Here is a 19,190-nt window from a genome sequence, read left to right as displayed (position 1 = left end):
AAGGGGAGCAAAATTCTTATAAGATTGAATCTCACAAGATGACTATTTTTTTTCTTTTAAAGAACAAAGGACTAATTATTATTACTAAATAAAGACAAATATAAGAATTTGGACAATATGCTGTATGCATAAGAAATTAATTATAAATTAATTATATATCAATTCATTATTTAGTTTTCAATTTATAAATTTATTAGCTTGTTACAGCTAATGCATTTCCCTCAACAACCAATTAGCCAACCAAATATTTTTATTAACTGTACAATTTTTTTTTTAACTTTATTTCTTCTTTTTTAATAAGTTTCTTTAACTTTACTAAGTAAATTTTTAGTAATTACTTATTCTATCTATTCTCTTTATAAGTTATAATAGGTTACACTCACTCAACACTTCACAGTTTTGCAACATACTTCACAAAGAAAAATTATTAAAAAAAAAAAACAACAACAACAACAATACAGTCACAAACAGAGACACAAATAACATAAATGGAAATGTTAGGCACTTTTCTTTTCTTTTTTAAAGGAGCCAAGAGTTAGGCACGTATATACTTTTTTTAAAGGGGCCAAGAGTTTGGACATAGGGCGGCAGGTTTAAATTTTCTTGAGCCTAAATTGTAACTCAAACCTATTCCATATATATAGCTGTTGGTTTTTTCAAAATCTCCCGCCGGGGGTGGAATGGCCCCCCAATGCCAAACTGTAGCTCTGTCCCTGTAATTAAGTTATCCTCCGGTCAAAGTAGCCATTCTTTGGTCATTGGTACAATCAATATTCTCCAAATACTAATTAATAGATTGTCACTATTTGTTGCCAGAGTCAGTTTTTGGCATGATTCATTCCAAATTGCCAAATCATTTTACATCCATTCAGACCATTCAGGGTCATGGTTTTCTTCACAGGATTAAAATTCCAAACTCAAAATTACTTTTGAGTTTGAAGGGGTGTTAGTATATGCACACGTTTTATATGGCTTAATATATCTAACTTTTATGATTTACTATATACGTACCTTATTGTTGATCTCTTATTATACCCTAAATTAAGACATATCATTCATCATTGATTCAGAAATAATCAATGACCCTTATAGATCAACCATTATCTATATATATACCTTATATTGTATTCTTATAATACGCAGTTTAAAATAGTAAAAATGTAGTTATTTAAAACCTTTCGTCATGAACATAGGTCAATGGGCCAAACCAAGTAAACTCTTGTTTTTGCTCTTTCATTCCCTCTTTAAATCTTTTGTTTTTTCCTTCTTATTTTAACATTAATTGACATAATGACATGTACGTCGTGCTACTACCAAACTACGTACGAGAATCCATTCATATATATGACTAGTATATATACATTAATCTCAAACTCCAAACAAGAAGATGGAATATATAGCAAACCTGAACCCCATCCTTGATTCCAAATAACCGGATATATGCTTTGTCATCAACTAGTTTCTGGCCTTGGTAGCTTAAGCAAAAATGACCCCATACATGAGACCTGCACACAAATTGGGCCACGCCCGAATGGGATTTATATACTAAATATGGCCTAAGAATATTGACTGCAGAGATTATTTGTTCTTTGAGTGTGGTTTAACAAAGAGAGTTTGGAAAAAGACGTGGATATTTGTTTGAACTCTAACCCACCCATTGAATGGAAAAATGTGGTGGATTAGGATATTAACAAATGGAAAGGGAGTAATCTATAAGCTGTTATTAGTACGCTCTCTTGGGGGAGCTACAGCCTACCATGCATATTTGGATTTAAGAAACAAAATTGTCTTTGGTGCATGAACAAGTCAAGTCTAAAATAAGCATTGTCTAGTCCATCAAGTGGAAACTAAAAACGCATGTAGCTGCCAAAGAAAGGTTCATTTATTCTGTTTTAGGCTTTATGCTGTTATTGGGTTAAAGCTGATTGAATTGTAGCTAGCTGTAGCTGTGTTCTTAGTTGTAGATGTATTTTTTTTCTTTGCATCCACAACTGTGATTGTATACTAATATGCCTTTGGACTATGACTTCTGTAGCTGAGTTTGATACTATGTTCTAATAAAAGTTCCTGCTTGCTTTCAAAAGATAGAAAACCCTTAATCATACAGTTTATGCCTGGAATATTGAAGTAACTAGAAAAGAAACCGAAAAGGAAAAAGGAATTTAGTCAAGGTTTTGTCATCTAGTTTGGTTTAATTAGTATAAAGCTCAATAGAATTAATTTCCACAAAAATATACTAGTACACATTGACCATATATATCCATGTGCATAACAATTTTTTTTTATTTTTAATGCTTAGTGGCTTCATCCTATTTTGGTTACCAAAAAATTTATTAAAAAACAAAAGGTCTAATATATAGCTGACAATTCAATACTTACCATGAAATTTCTCCATCCGCTGTAAACTGACCAGAAAAAACCTCTTCCACCGCCTCTTTCAGTTCCGCTATTGTTGCCTTCCTCCCAACTTGAACCCCTGCTTGACATTAATTAAAATTTTCCGATTTGTAATCACATCCAAATTAACAAACTTATGCATATATATATTTTGTACATTAACAACAGCTGATATATACGCATGCATTTCTATATACATGTACGTACCTGCCTGCATGCATGCATGCAATATTACACAATTCATGCACATATATATATACACAACAATTAATATTGAATAGGAGAAAGTATATATACCAAAGCATGAGCCATCCAATTTGAGAATTGAGAGGTTGAGAGGCTCTTGAGGTAACCTTTGGTATGTTAACGTACTTTTCCACGCGTTTAGCAATTGACCACGACGAGCTTTGGGCGTGTAGTCTTTTTGTGATGTTCTGGGCAAGTAGTCATCATCATAAGGACCTGTAGCTGATCCCATATGTATATGTATTGCCAATTAATAAGCCTCTAACCCCTACCCTATATGGGTTTAAGGTTAGGGCCTTTTGATAATTAGGTATATTCTGCACAGCTGGTTCTATATATGTAGTTAAAGTAAAACCCAGAAGAGGTCAAAGTGTTAGAGATACATTCTTTCTTAGTTGGTCGGTTAGGCTTTGAAGACGGAGACAGTTAATTAATTATGTTCAACAAAGGACTAAATTAACGACGTAGTTTAGGTATATCTTCTTTATTTAATTTCTTAAACACAAATGATTATATATATATATATATATATATATATATATATATATAGCTATCAAATGAAGGACATAATATTTTTAGTTAGTGGAATTATTGTTGTTATTATATATATGTACTATATATATGTACATGTGCACAATATATATTCCCTAGACCCTCTTTTTTTCCTTTAATTAATGGGACAAGATAAGAATTCATCAAAATAACAATACGTAAGGCTACACTAAAAAAATACGTACCAGGCCACACTGCCTTAAAAAAGGGAAAGAAAAACGTTTATATATATATATATATATATATATATATATATATATATATACACACACACACGATTTATGTACCTTTGATGTGCACAATACATATTCTCTGATCTTATTTTAATTTCTTAATAGGACAACATAAGAATTCATCAAAAATAACAAGTTGGTTATTTTGACGCAAGCTACATGCTATTGCTAGGTATCATTGCCTTAAAAAAAGGAGAAAAGACAAAAAAAAAAATTTAAGAGAGAAATATATGTGTAGTTAGAGATCGTTTAGATGGGAAATTAGCACTCCTCACCTAGTCCTCTTCTATTGGGTTAAGGCTTTTGTTAAGTGGAAGAAAGAAAGAAGATAAGGAAAAAGAAAAGAAAAAGACTCTATAGTCCATGGTGAAATCTCAGGCCCATATCTATGACATATTGTCTTTCCAATTTGTGGGTAGTAGTAAGATCCACACACATGATCACCTCAGCTGGCATCTATAAGAAAGATAAGTTAGGTTGGCTCCTAACTTGTTTGGAGTATTAAGTTTCAACTTATAATATAAAAAAACTATAAGAGTTTTTGTCATTTGCAATGTACATGACTCACTTAACTATACTTAACTAAACTAACTAATTAAGTGAGTTATGTGTTAATACATGTCATCTTTTTATTAAAGGTTAAAGTCCAAGGCTTCAAATATGTTTAGAGCCAAACGTTTTCTTTATAAAAATCAACACCTAGAAATGGAATTAGATGGAATAGTCCTTCTCGGTTGAATTTTTTTTTTTTTTGTAGTTATTGAAAACCGTATTCACATTCCTATCCTATAATACGGCTTACTCTTTTTATTAGGTGATTTCCCTGAAGCGTTTTTACCAATTCAGTTTTCACTCTGTGAACAAATTAATCTTATCTCATTAATTATTTGTTCAATTATTAAGTCTAGGTAAATAATTAATTAATTCCATATACATACATGCAATGTATCATGAATAGTCAAGCATATAATAACATCACATGAATAACTCATACAGTTTATCAAAAAAAAAAAAAAAAAAACATGAACAACTCATGCACATAGAGATAAGATTTGTTCACAGAGTGAAAACTGAATTGGTAAAAACGCTTCAGGGCAAAACCTAGCTTATCCAATCCATTGTGAAGGTTGTTGTGGACTTGTGGGTACAGATACTCACTAGACTTTTCGAACAAGTAGATAGACATCGTACTCCAGCTCCCCACTTCTACTAGCAACTATAAACTCTTGCTTTGATCCTTTACAATCACCTAATGCTGAGAATCGATTCGCTGACTGCCAAGCCAATTTGTTTATTACTTCAAGACTTCTTTAAGATTTGTAATAGTCTTTGTGGTTTCAAATAGCATTCCAACAACATAGTAGGTGATCTTTTGGTAGTGTAAAACCTCTCAAGCATAGGCAATGTAAAAGGCAGGAATAACTAGAAGGCTTCAAATTGTGTTTGTTAGGTTTTGTACTGATGTCATCCTTCTTTGAATATTAGGGTTAAATTTCCATGCTTATAGGTTGTAGGTTATGTCAAGCGAAAGTTTCTATCGGAAATTATTATTTTTACTTGACTAATCATAAATTTCGCTTGACCAAATTCTGAAAACTTACCCAATGAACAACAAACTTCTATCTTTAACCTCAAGTACACCTAACAAATACAATTCAAAATGGTTCAACAATTACATTTAAACCTTATCATAGAATTGGTCAACTACACTAAAAGCTACAATACAACCCCTACTTATCCCACAGAAATCCTTTTGGTCAGCATAAAAGTGTACTGCTTAGTGGATTGCTGGATGTCTTAGTACAAATCATGTTGAGGAATGGAACTACTACGAATTATTTGAAAAAGATTAAAAACATCGAAATGACAATCCTACTTTTGGGGGGGGGGGGGGGATAGGGGGAGGCTTATAAATGATGACCTTATTCCACACCTTCAAATTTTATGTTGAACAATGGAGTGATTTTACTTTTGAACATATATAATTTAAATAGTCTCTCTAATTGGATTGATATTGTACAAGAAGTACATCCACCCAAAAGAATAAGAGTTTAATCAGTTTGGGACTCATGCATACTAAAAAAATTCCAACCACATTTAAGAATTTTAAAGCCATGCTTTAGAGAGAGAGAGAGAGAGAGATGAGATTTTCTACTTTTAGAAACTTATTCGGAGTGTCCCATACATGTGTCTCTAAAGTAGAAAGGCAATATATGCTATAGGGATAAATGGGAAAAGGAAGTTAGGGAGTGAAAAAGTTTAGAAAGTTCTTTAGGAAAGAACTTTTTTGCTAAAGAACTAGATACACATGGTAGGATCCCATCTTATTTAAAAATCTTAAACCAATATATATGTAAGTTAGAGTTCAAGAATACACCACTGATTCCAGTACCTTTTGTGATGTTTGGGCACTAGGTTTCGAATCTCATCATCAGCATTTAGCACCCTCCCCCTATTTACATAGCAAAAATTTTAAAAATAAAATAAAAGAAGAAGAAGAGTTCAACTCAATGTTATATCAACCACATTTCACTATATTGTGGGATATCCTCAAACCTGAATACTCTAGACAAAAACAAATACTTTAAGAAGAGAGATATTACTTATATTAATGCAATTGACATACATAAAATTGTGGCATATAGATATATATAAGGGGTAAAACTAGAAGCATAAATATTTTGGTCTGATTATAAAGACAAAACATGCAACATCATGCAAAAAGTAAAAAACTGGATATCAGTTAAAACATATGTGTTCAAGAGAAACTGAGTTGTTGAGTGGGAAAGCAAATGAAAAAACTCATCCAGAAAGTGATATTGGCGCGGCTCAATCTGAGATCGTCTTTTACGACACTTCCACACGTAAATCCGTCATCGGATTGAACCTCACCAACATCGCTTTCTTTGCTTCCCAATCATCCATCAACTTCCCCTCTTATATACTATAAAGAAAAGCATGTATAAATTAAAAAGCAAAAGTTCCTCCACCATATATGAATGCTACAGTAAACAGATGACGAAACTCAAGCCTGCACATGTGCACGACTGAAGAGTGTACAGTGATCTTTTTGGCTTTCAATGTCTTGCAGGGCCTGGTACCGATTACCAACCAGAAAAGGAAAAAAGGTACTCGACTAAATAATAACAGTTATGGTCCCATTTTCCACCAAAGGCAAATAATATGATAATTTTGGGTACCCATTGTAGGGGAAAAGAGGCTACCTGGTGGAACAGGTGGAGATAGTGGTTGTAGATGGTATATGTAATTATTGGTGAAGTGGGATCTGCAAATCATGATCTATATTTTGCGAATCCAGTCATTATCAATGCGTTTTTATTGCATTTGTACAATTTTTTTAGCTATAATTAACAAGTATGCTTAATATAGAAAATTAGTGGAAAATTTAACAGAAAAGTTTTTTAGTTCTATAATATAATACTAGCTATATCCCAAGTGGGGTCCTACAATTATATTTGTTTTTCCATAAATCAAGCGAGGGATAGGAAGATGAAAAACGCGTGATTTGACGCACATATGCGTTACATGTAGGTTTAAGCTATTTAAAATATGAAACAATAGTAAGACTAAAAAACCACATAGATTTTTATATTTATTTTTTATCTAAATCCATGGTGAACTATTTAAAGAATAGTTGTAATACTAGTCATGAATCACTGAATGTTTCTACAACAGTATTAATGATATTGATTGAAATGAAGTGTTTCAACTAGGAACCTAGAAGTTAGGGTTCAAAAAAAAAAGAGCTTAAATGTATGATATATAAGCAAAGATAGAATGACCATGATCAATACATGCATGTTAAACTAAACAAACAACTATATTTTGATAGAAAAAGTGTAGCTAAGAGTGATCATGGAGTCATGGTTATGAAGAAATACACTGAGAGAGAGAGAGAGAGAGAGAGAGAGAGAGAGAGAGAGAGAGAGAGAGAGAGAGAGAGGGGGGGAGAGGTAAGAGTGGAATGTGGAGAGGAAGGGTGTGGAGAGGCAGAGAATGTATACTGGTGAGCTAGGTTGTGCCTCGGGATGGGAAGGTGAAGGTGGTGAGTGGAATGATGTCAAGAGGGAGCATCACTTACTTTAGGGTTTGTCATGCTTAGTTTGTACTCAATAAAATCAAACTCCACCTTCTTGCGCATGCACCTGAAATATTCTCCACCAAAAAAACCCCAAACAACTCCTTTTGATTGTACCTCTAGCCTTTTTCTATTGTTATTTTAACCCATCCTCTCACCTTTTTAATTATATCATGCCTTGCATCTCATTAAATCTATGCTACAGAGAATAACATAGTTGGCTTATATGTGTGCCTTGTATCAACACACACTTGTCAAACAAATTGCCATCCACGCTTTTAATATCGTATCTAAAAGGAACCATAATTTATCTAACACTTGAAAGTATGCTATTTAGGTAAACAAAGTCGTTGATTTTCAATCTTTGCTTGCATGGTACACAAAAGAATTATCCTCGTCTAAACTAATGCATCAAGAATATGCCTTCAGTGTAGGACAAAATAGTAGGTTTTTGAGATCGTAATACACCCTCCACGCCGTGTAAATGTTGTTAACTTAAATTTGTTCTTATTTTTTCATGCTGCCCAAAAAAGTTGTAGCTACTAGTAACATTTAACAATCAATACGTATAGTGCTAGAAGACTAAAAGTCTAGAAGCAAATTAAAGATGGTCAAATAGTATGTGTTTGTGTAAGAGAGAGAGAGAGAAGAAAAAAAAAGAATCTTGGGAACATGAGTGCAGAATGTCAGCGAAGGGGATTTTGTCTAGAAAGAAGTTTGGGAATGGAAGAAGGGTACGTACAAAGTTGATAGCTTTAAGACACACACACACATTTTAGCACTAAGCAAATAGGCAAAATAGCCAACAACCCAAAGCGGGGACACCGGCGCTAAAGGAGTTCTGCCTTGGGCCTGCATTAGGAGACACTTTCCTTGGGTTTTGCTTACCCTTTTCCCTTCACTCTCTATTCTTTCTTTCATTTCTTTCTTTTTTTTAATTAAAAAAAGGGACCCACCTATTATTCTCTTTGGAGATTTTGGGAAGTGCAAAAGAACCTTTTAATAAAAGGGCTTAAAAAAATTAATCTGCTGAGTCTATTTCTTTCTCTCTCTCACTCATGATTTGAGGCGATAAGTTCGCGTGCCACTACCCAAATAAACAGATTCCTTCACGCCTTAAACTTCTTATTCTTCTTTACACACCACACCAGATCCTAGGACTTTTTCTCTCCTAATTTAGACTAATAGACTGAGAGGAGGTCAAAAGCTAAGCTATAGCTCTATCCTATACTATACTTCTTTGGCTTTCTGTGCTGGTGCCTGCTTTGCTTGCTTTACCTCTAATTATAACATTGTCCCTCCATCCCATGTGTGTTGTTGCAGTAGAAATTTGCATAGTGTGTAAATATATGAGTTCCAAGGGCAGGTTGCTGCTGGCTTGGTCTTTGAGAGACTTGATTAAAGAGGTGGACAAAAAGACATCCATGTTTCTACTCATAACTGAGATTATAAGAAAATTTTTGCGGGCCATATTGGCCTTTTCTTTAATTTAAAAAGTGAACACACTTTCTTAGGTGTTACTCTAATTCAAGGGAATATTTGAATCACTTTATTAATGGACTTCCCCCTTTATTTTTTTTCTTCTGTGGCCCTTATGTTCCTCCTTTGTTTAATTAGATTGAATGCTATTACTGCTGTCCGGAACTTGGAATTTTTCTTTTGTTGTTAACTTTTTTCCCCCCTCATTGTTCGACAAACAATAGACACCATCTTGGAAATTTGGGTTGGTGGGGTTGCAATCTCTCTTTTCTCACACACATTTTGGCATGAAATGAGGGTGAAGAAAATGTAAGATATTTGAAATTTTTTTTTAGGGGTGAAGGTATGTTTCAACCATGCATGGCATTTAGGCCAAACTCACTTGTCTGCTTGTGGAGACAAGAAAGACATTCTTCACAAACTCCAGTTTCTCTCTCTCTTTCTTTCTGTCATTACTATTATGCCCTATGTTTGTATGTGTGAGACTTCAATGCTCAGTGCTCACACATGCAGGTAGGCTTGCCACCTAGTAACTCCCAATATATTTTCTCAGCAATGAGTGAAATGGAAGAAGCTTTTCACTTTTTGACAGGTTGAACCAATAATGCCAGACCAAAAAAATAACTCCACAAGGCCACAGACCACAAGTGTTAGTGGAACATAGGTTCACCAATTACTATACGTAAAACCTTATGGGTTAAAGGGGACACAAACTTCCCCTGAACTGTCCTCTGTCACTTGGCAGAACCTACCTTAACTGAAAGATCACATTCCCAGTACACTTCCCTGTGTAGAATAACATCATGATGTCTGGAGCTTTAGGCAGCGTGTGCTAATATAACACAACAAACCATAAAGTAAAAGAAAAATGCTAATTTTATCACATAAAAATGGGTGAGGTATAACAGCTTCAAAAAACACCCATTACCGGCATTTGGTGTAAAGGAAAATGACTTGTAATAAAGCTGAGTGAATTCTTGCCCAAAGCTGTAATGCAAGACAACAGCCTAATTATGCATATTCATTCATATCATATCGCGCATTTCAGATCTCATTCATTTCACTCGACCCATTACAAGCATGTCCACAATGATACTGCCAGTGTCTTCTTCTCCTTTTTCCTTACAGATCTTTTTATCCCATCAAATAATAATACATTATGATTACCATTGCCATAATCACATTCTCACCCTCTCAAAGTTCTTGTCTTGTCTAAATCATTTATGTGCTACAATCTTCAGATTTTATTTTCAGCCGACACTTTCCCAGCCATGTGGGTAAAGGGCACAATACCTGGAGTAAAATATATATTTACAAAATTCCTACACATTGCGGAGGGAGGACCATAATTTTCAACAATAATAATTAAAAAGAAGAAAGAAAAGGGCTGGATTTTTCAATTTCAATTTCAATTTCACTAATAAAGACAAGTTGGGAAGTTTTGGTCATATCAACCTATTCCTACTCTCTTTTCTTTAATCTAAAATGTAGATTGCGCCTTGAAATACGACTCCAAAATCTTCCAACAAGTCCAATCTAGTTGATAATTTTGTCAAATAAGATAGTTGCTTCATTTGACTCTCATTGGGAGGGAGAAATCTAGTATGTGAAATTCGAAACAAGTGTCAGTTACAAACAAAAATCACAAAGAGTCAAAGTAAACTCACCAAAATTATTTGTAATATAGCAGTGCACATGCATATTTGAATGGAAGGCAGTGTACATTTAATTTTAAATAGGAGGGGTGGCTCAGGGGTTTAACTCAGTACTAGAATAAAACTATCAAAACGCTGGGCTGAACAGGTTAATCACAAATGAGATCAAGTTTGCAGAATGGAAAGTAGAATTTCAAATTTCAGTAAAATCAAGAATTGCCATCTAGAACTGATTTCTAAAATGAATAGAACCTGAAAGTTTTGCCACTTCCAATATTTTTAAAGTTTTCTCCGTATCTCACTTAATCAAATCAGAAAATGGAAAATGTATTCAAATGCCATTTTATTCTACCAACCCCCTGTAAGGAGATAACACCAAAAAAAGGTCCCTGTTGTTTCTCTTGAAAATTCAAACAGGAATCCATTAATGCAAATGAAATTTTTATATGTTTTATCATGCTCTATAGGAACCTTTTTATAATTATATCAAAATTTGCAGCTGAGCAGAAACACTGAGCCATTGAGCAATTTACCTCCATTAAAAAGGAAAACTTTCATGCAGCAGCTTAATGTACTTATTTTCCTTGGAGTTTATAATACGCATATAAACAGGATCCAAGAAAACCAAGTGACTGGCCAAGAACATTGAACTGGAAGCAAAAGTGGCAAATTCAACATGAGAAAATAAGATTGAGAATGGCATGTGTTAAGGGCACTGTGAGACCCAAAAAAAATAGTTGAAGTTTATGCTCACAAAATCAAATGGAAGCCCACCAAACAGTACCCAGCCAAGCCCAATAGTAAGAAGATCCTATAACAGGTAACAGCAGAATTAGAGTCAACAAAATAAGCATCACGAAGAGCTGTGACAAGGGCACAAAAATTGACAAATATTTAGGATATGGCCCAGAGGTTTGCAAGCCAAGGACAATAATGACCCTATAGGCTATAACCATTAATGTATTCATAAAACCAGAAATTTAGTTTGCAGAAATATCCTGCTATTATGTTAAAATAAACAAACTTAATAATACTGTCAATATTACTGGGTCATTATGGGTTCTAAAGCAACAAATTGAACCAACAGCTACAGGAGCACATCAACCAAAATGCTTGCGATTTGTTTCCATGAAGCTATTGAATGATCTGAAAACCAAAATTGGGCCTAAAATACACATCTGATCTAATGTGTGCCATATGTGTTGGGCCACCCTAAGCAATTAGTTGTATCAGATGGTCCAACTGACAGAGTCAGGCTCATCCAGTCTGTGGCATTTGGGACCCATGAGGGCATGTACTTTATTGACCAAGAGCATATGGCTGGCGAACATAAATTAGATATTCATGACACTAACTTAAAGTCTAGACAATTATTTACTTCAACTCAGAATTTGCTAAATAAATTTAGATTAAGAATGACAAGATGTCAAAGAGGTTTGTCCATCAAACAGTTATAATTATCTGAGCAGCTGACTTCATGTTTAAAATGAACCAATCACAAGGAAGCCAAAGACTTGGTTCAAAATCAATAGCAATGCACCAATTTCCAAGAAAAGAACAGTAATATTAACATAATAACATCAAAATTAAGAGAGCTTCATGTCTGCTTGTTTGAAGGGTAACATGAAATTGGAAACAGACATTACATACCTTCAAATTACCACAAATTGTCTGAGTGAGAGCTGAATTGAGAGTTGTATTCAAAAATACACAATAGTTTATCAAGAAAGCCAAAATACAGGAAAGAAGAATCACAACCTGCAAAATTCCAATGCAGCAATTTTGAAATCAGACCAAAAATCATTCATTGATGCTATGGCACTTGTATAGCGCTCCGGGGTTAATAAAGTCTGCATTGGTATCTGACTAAAGTGTGAAAGAGGCAGATAGAGCATATATAAAAATAAGAAATTAGGTCATCATGGAACCAATATGACTTTGTGCACTGAATTTATAGTCTAGATAGTTAAGAGGAACTAAATAATGCTATCTGACTAGACATTGATGTGTTCTTTCCAAGAAAGGAGTTCAAGGGGATGCAATTAACGTCAGAACAGTGTCATCTGAGAAATGTCAATCTAGAATATAGGGGTGATATCATACCGGCACTTAAAGTAAGACCTTATCAAAGTCAAGATCTTGATTAAGTTATTAACATATAGACTACTTTTGCACTACATTAATCTATTCATAAACAGAGAAGCAAATATGTGTAGATTCCCTTGGGGCTTGTTCTGACAATACTGCTGAGAAATTAAAAAGTAACGAGAAGTGCATTGATTGGGTGGAAGTTGAAGGCTAATCAATGGTAGTAGAAATCCAAAACAGACGGATATTAACAAAAACCACTGCACATGCCACTAGGGCGTATTTACAAGACTACACTTTAATAGTAGATAAGCGAGTTACACACAAACAGATGGGAGTACTGTTGTCATCGGTAAAACCAATCGGCAGAATTAACACTCAGGTTAGCAGTTGTTATAACAATACTTTTGTTGCTGAATAACTAAATCTCAGGAAGCAAAATAGGTAGGACAGAAGATTTGAGAGTAAGAATAATTAAGAAAAGAAGCAGTTGCCGGCCAAATGACATAAGTAAAGAAAAGCAACAGTATTAAGAAAGGAAAATCATAACAACCAACAGAACAAGCAAAGAAAATGAGGGAGGGAACTCCAGCCACTAGCAAAAAAAGTAATGGCATTTTACCATAACAATGCCATCAATATATCACTAGGAAACTTTTAAGTATAATTGCGTAACAACTCTTTAAGTGAACAACAAGCACCTGAAAGCCAGGGAAGAATAAATAAGGAAAGTTCAGTGTCACTTGTAGGTCCCCTCTGATTGATGTCCAGAACAGCAAGATTGGTGCACATATTATTCCTATAGACATTAAGCAACTAAATTTTCATACTGAGTTCTGACAAGCTCAATTTATTTTTTACAACAAATGGAGCTAAAGGTCATGCAAGTGTGTTGAACCCCTTATCATACCATTACACCACATAAGACCAAAGGTATTCAGGCCACTGGATTTACCTGAAAGATTGAGGATAAAGTGAATTATAAAAGGAAATGCCCAACCACAACATAAATGAGCAATGAGAAGACATAAGAATGAATATATTACCAATATGAGCTATAGAAGCAAGATATACTGCTGTACAGATGTTTGCTATGAAAACAACAGCATAAGCATAGGCATCAAATGACAAGTCCCGAGCTCCAGCAACAAAGGCACCAAGTAAAATTATCCCCACACTGATGAAATCCTTGGATTTATTCAATTAAAACAGGTATAACCAACATGAATTGCATGATAATACTAACATATATAATATATTTTGTCATTTGGTTATCACTCATAACCATGTATAGAAAATGATACCCTTTTTTCCATGATTTACAAAATCAACGTCATTTTTTTCAAGACCAAAAATAATTCAAACATGTCTAACAACATTACCGAAACAAACCTAGAAGTATCAATAACAAGAACACATAAAATCTTGTTTGTTTTGGAATGTAAAAAGGTATTTACAACTAAACAAAAGTTCAGAAGCTTCCTACATATTTATCCAGTGCCAAATCCACCTCTGGGCAATCGTGTCACAACCAAGTTAAGAAGTCCAAAATATGGCTAATGCTAATATAAAGATCAAGACCGATCAATACTATTTACTCACCATGAGGAGAGCCAAAACTGCTGAACTGGGGTTTGGCCTCCAAGATGAGTTTCTGATTCATACAGCTCAGACCAAAGATCAGAGGCCATAGTCAAAATTTTAACAACAATTCAATATGATACGAAAGATAAATCACTTGGGAACACCCAACGACTCAGTTTAACTCAAAAGCCCCACTATTCAAACGAATAATTGGTCTTTTAGTATATTATGGCTACCTTCCCCTCTTCTCTCCCTCCATCTCCCTACTTAACACCTGCCCTTGTAAGAGCAAGGTAGAAAGTGAGGTCATGGATTCAAAACCCAACGGCTGTGTAACTAACCAATGTTTTTTCCTTTAAAAAAAATTATTTTTCCCAATTACTTCCATTTTCTTGATATATTATAATTTTTATAGTCATATTCATTCATTTGGCAGGCACTCTTGGTTATAAACACTTTACTTGAACCCAATTGCACGTTGATACCTAGCCTGAATGCACATGCACCCATGTATACATGTATTAAGTTTGAAAAAGAATCAACCATAATTCTTCAAATAATATCAATGACAGTCATTCAATGAAAGTAACTATACGAAAGGGTTGCATACCAGGCAACAATAGAAGGTGAATGCTTCTTCCCAGTCAAAAAATACTCCACAATCATCGTAAAAGCCACAGTAGTCCGCCTGAGGGTGGTGTACATCGGAACACTTATGCCCCGAACAGATTCCATTGAGACCAACTTTTACCAAAAGAGAGAGATAGGCATTCTTTAGAAGATTACATTTTCTACCCAAGGAAAGAAATGTTAACTATAGTATGCCATTGTATACATACCATGTAAAGCAAATACGATAATGCAAGAGGAAGAGTGTGAACCAATGTCCTAATAGGTACAAGGGTTGCTGGGTTTTTAGTAGTGTTTTGCGGTTCATCCGTTGTGAAAGAAATGATCTTCCAGAATTTCATTGCATAGAGAAACAAACACGAACATAGCGTCTAACACAAGATTCAAAATGCCCCAATTAGGTTAGTAAAAATCAAAAGGAACTTTCAACCAATAGTTTCTGAATAAGCATCAATATGTCAGGCCAGCATGAATTAACATAATGAAAATTTAATGACATGTGTGTTGCACAAGGACACGTATATAATTGCAAGAAGAAAAAAAAGGGACGAAAATTGTTGATCTTGAATTCAACTATGATAATATTTTTAAAGTTGGTGCTAAGTATTTCAGTAGAATTGCAGAATATTGTTAGCAAAAATAACTAAATGGTTACAATTCAAGGATATATTGCATAGTTGGTGAGACAAACTTATCAAATGAACTACCTGAAAAAGAGTGATGACATTTACACATGGGAAATTGTACGATGAAAGGGCTGCTTTGTTGAACAATACCAAGAGAACTGCAGGATGGAAGACAAAGCATGATGATCATAGACACTTAAACAGCAATAATGGAAACCCCATTGGTGATGACGAAGTACAAACAGATAAAAATAATGAGCTTCACAGTAATTAGATATAAATTTTAAATGCATTAATTTAGTTTCCTCCCTTCTTTTGTATCCTTATTAATTAAAAAGTCCTTACTACTAACACACTGAAAAATCTTTAATCCAGGCATATCTGTGTTTGTATTTACATGCAGATACACACACATATATGTATATATGCTAAAACTGAAATCGAAAGTAAAACCCATATAAGGGACTTGTTAATAAAACTACCTGTTCTGATAACAGGTTATCAACGCCATCCAAACTGCAAACAACCAAAACTACTAACACTATTCAATATCAAGATTCCTGTTTCATTGATCGAAATACCTTTCCATGGTACAATTTATTAAGTACTACAAAACTGGGTTCTTTATGCAGCCTAGCATTTTTACAGCCACAATGTTGATTTATTCTATAGGTCTCCAAAGACGCTTCTCCATTTCATCCTAATCTATGAATATCATCCCATACTCCTTATCAATTGTTGCTTGAATAAAACAGTGATGGCCAACTCAGTGTTTTCTGGGCCTTTAATTATCATCACTCCCTGTCTCTAGTCCTGGTTAAATTTCAATTTTATATGTTCTGTTCGTATCATACTCATTTTGAAACATTGGTTGTCACTCCTCTCGTTAATTTGCACCATCAATTATGTTGTGTCCTCAATTGCACCAATGTATCTACTACTAGGAATTAAGTTATTTCCCAACATTTACCATACTGTCTTTGATAACTCACTAGATTCATCGGCCCCAAAAGTTAAACTTATTACGAAATGGTACTATTATTCTAACACTCTTAATCACGTGTGGGTCCAAACTCTTCTCAATTGGTGAGACCTAAGAAGCAAAAACACTTCAAAACTCCCGTGTGTCCATGTTTAACGCATTTCAATGTCAGACATGCCATGAACACTTCTGCATGCATGTCCTCATTATGTTGGGAGAAAAAAAATCTGTTATTTTTTTTTATTGAAAACAAATTCCTTTAATTTTAGATATGCTTTTAAAGAGTTTGATAGTTATTATTTATTTTGAAAATGTATAAATAAATATAAAATATGCCTTTAAATAAACAAAATATACTTAGAAGTATTAATTAATTAATTGTGGTATCCCCGCACCATGTTGTGTCATAATTTTTCAAGACTTAATGTGTCCTCATGTCCTTGTCCATGCTTCAAAGAGTGAGACCCAACATGTGGAATTTTTTATTTTTTAACACGAGGTGGAGATTGGATCAAACTCACTCAAGACCACCTACTTTGATAAATTATCAATATCTATGTCCTCAATCAAATATCTAAATTATAAAAAGAATTCAAGTTTGTAGGATAAAATTATGCATAAAAAATAAGATTATAGATCAAATAGTAAATAATATTTTATTGATACAAAATTTGACATGCATATTAATCACATAAATAACAAGATTTTCAAAATATATATTCATATTAATTTTTTTTTAATGAGAGTTCTTAATTTTTTTTTAGTGAGAGTTGAGATTAAGCTCCTCATTTATTTGTATTTTTTATCTTTAAACCATTTTGCGAGGAAATACAAACAACAAAATTCTAGTAATCTTAATCAACGTTTAATCCTCACTTAATCATTTTCCCAAAGTTTCACTCATGACTATCAAATTAAGGAACAGATAATTCACCAAACAAAAAATAAGAAACATTGAAAATATCCATAACAAAATAATGCAGAAAGTGAAAACAGAGAGGAAAGAAAAACCAAAAAATAAAAAATAAAAAACGAAAAACCTGCAGTGAGCATGTAAGAGATAGCAGCTTGAGCTCCTTTTGTGGTTATGGCAGAGGCTTTCTTGTGAGTCTCATCACTGAGTATGGGATCGGATACGGGCAGTTTCTGGTTCTTCTCAGAAGCCATAGCCAAGGCACCAACTCCAACCAGGTCTTTGTCTCTGTGACTCTGTGCACCTGTGACTTTAAATTTCAGAGTAGAATCCATGGATTGTCCTTGGCCTCGCTAAACTTCAAAGTAATAAAAAATAAATATATATATTTAAGAATGCAAGTACTGGAGTGGAGTACCGCACTGGACTCACTCAGCTTTTCTTTTATATTCTCTCTGCTTGCTTTTCTTTATGAAAAGATGGTGGAGCTATTTATACATTTATGGAAAAAAACTTTGTTTTATGACTTTTATCATTTTTATTTTTTTACTATTTTTATCTTCCAAATGTGGCAGCAAGTACTACACTTTTTATAATTTCAACCCACTAGTGGTCAGCATTTCTCACCAACTTTTTCTTTTAACTTTTTAACTTATTTAATTGTTCTTTCTTAAAAGAATTTATTTAATTGTCTAAAAGAAATTAACTTATTTATTTATATTTAGTTTTTTTTTTTTTTAAGTCTTCTTCTTTTAGGTAATGGTGTCCTTTAATTCAGAAAAAAAAAAAATCATCCAAACAGCACCACTTTGTTACGGTTCTACTATTTATAGGGAAAATAAAAAGGTTTTGTTTGTTTAACTCATATGGTTCATAAACTTTACCAATTATTAACTTGACAAAAATATTGAAAACTATATATTAATGCAGGTTTTTTTTTTTTTGAAGTGTGGGCTAGTAGAGTGGCATTCAAACAACAAATATAATACACTATAAAAGATGCTATTATTATTATTAAAGTATCACTTCAATCCCTATTAATTATATTATTGAATAATTTCAATCATCATTAAATGTGTTAATTTTATTTTTTTTCATATTCACTTTTTTATGAAATTTTTTTCCCATATTCACTTGGTTACTTATAAACTTTCTTTTTTATAAATTACATAACATGAAATCTTATGTTATCCATAGTCATGTTTATTCATCAATTGCTATCCTGCTTATATGGCATGAAATCTTATCAATAAATATTAATAATCATGTTTATTCATCAATTGCTATCTTCCTTATATGGCATGAAATCTTATCAATAAATATTAATAATCATGTTTATTTATTCATTGATATCTTCCTTATATGGCATGAAATCCTATGGATATTGGCATGATATATATACACACACACATATATATATATAATTTAAATAATAAACTATCAAAATTCATAATAAATATTTATTTATGACTATCATAATTATCAAATTTCATATTTTAATAAAATCTTTAAATGGTAGAATATCATTTATTTCATAATAAATACTTATTAATAACTGTTATAATTGTCAAATTTAATATGTTTTTATAATACTTATAATACAACAGAATAGAGGGGATTTGAACCCTAAATGTAGGGGTGTTAGCGGTGCGATGCGATTTTGGACTATTTTTAGCACTGCATTTTGCGGTGTGGTTTAACTAAAA

At 33.3% G+C, this 19,190-nt stretch overlaps 1 protein-coding gene across 1 annotated transcript; it reads right to left on the bottom strand.

Annotated features, from left to right (window-relative positions):
* Positions 1 to 10,137: 10,137 nt before the first annotated feature.
* On the bottom strand, positions 10,138 to 17,939 carry LOC142607497 (UDP-N-acetylglucosamine transporter UGNT1-like). The gene is made up of 11 exons (XM_075779019.1): positions 17,612 to 17,939; positions 15,671 to 15,747; positions 15,173 to 15,334; positions 14,944 to 15,077; positions 13,796 to 13,926; positions 13,660 to 13,704; positions 13,451 to 13,548; positions 12,312 to 12,419; positions 11,416 to 11,472; positions 11,195 to 11,311; positions 10,138 to 10,605 (listed from the first exon to the last, which is right to left on the bottom strand). Exons 1-10 carry the CDS (start codon positions 17,817 to 17,819, stop codon positions 11,237 to 11,239), a joined length of 1,095 nt encoding a protein of 364 aa, XP_075635134.1. The 5' UTR covers positions 17,820 to 17,939; the 3' UTR covers positions 10,138 to 10,605; positions 11,195 to 11,236.
* Positions 17,940 to 19,190: the final 1,251 nt, after the last annotated feature.

This window comes from Castanea sativa, chromosome 1 (genome assembly GCF_040712315.1).
Source record: "Castanea sativa cultivar Marrone di Chiusa Pesio chromosome 1, ASM4071231v1".
In the NCBI taxonomy this organism is placed as follows: domain Eukaryota; kingdom Viridiplantae; phylum Streptophyta; class Magnoliopsida; order Fagales; family Fagaceae; genus Castanea; species Castanea sativa.
Note: the sequence above shows the minus strand (reverse complement) of the source record. Positions and strands in the feature narration are given on the sequence as shown.

Excerpts from the sequence above, each read along its gene's own strand:
- LOC142607497 (XM_075779019.1), bottom strand. The coding sequence starts at position 17,819 with ATGGATTCTACTCTGAAATTTAAAGTCACAGGTGCACAGAGTCACAGA. Across the intron at positions 12,420-13,450 it reads TATTCTTCCCTGGCTTTCAG|GTTGTGATTCTTCTTTCCTG; the intron begins GTGCTTGTTGTT and ends GGAATTTTGCAG. Across the intron at positions 11,473-12,311 it reads CAATTTGTGGTAATTTGAAG|GATCTTCTTACTATTGGGCT; the intron begins GTATGTAATGTC and ends TACCTGTTATAG.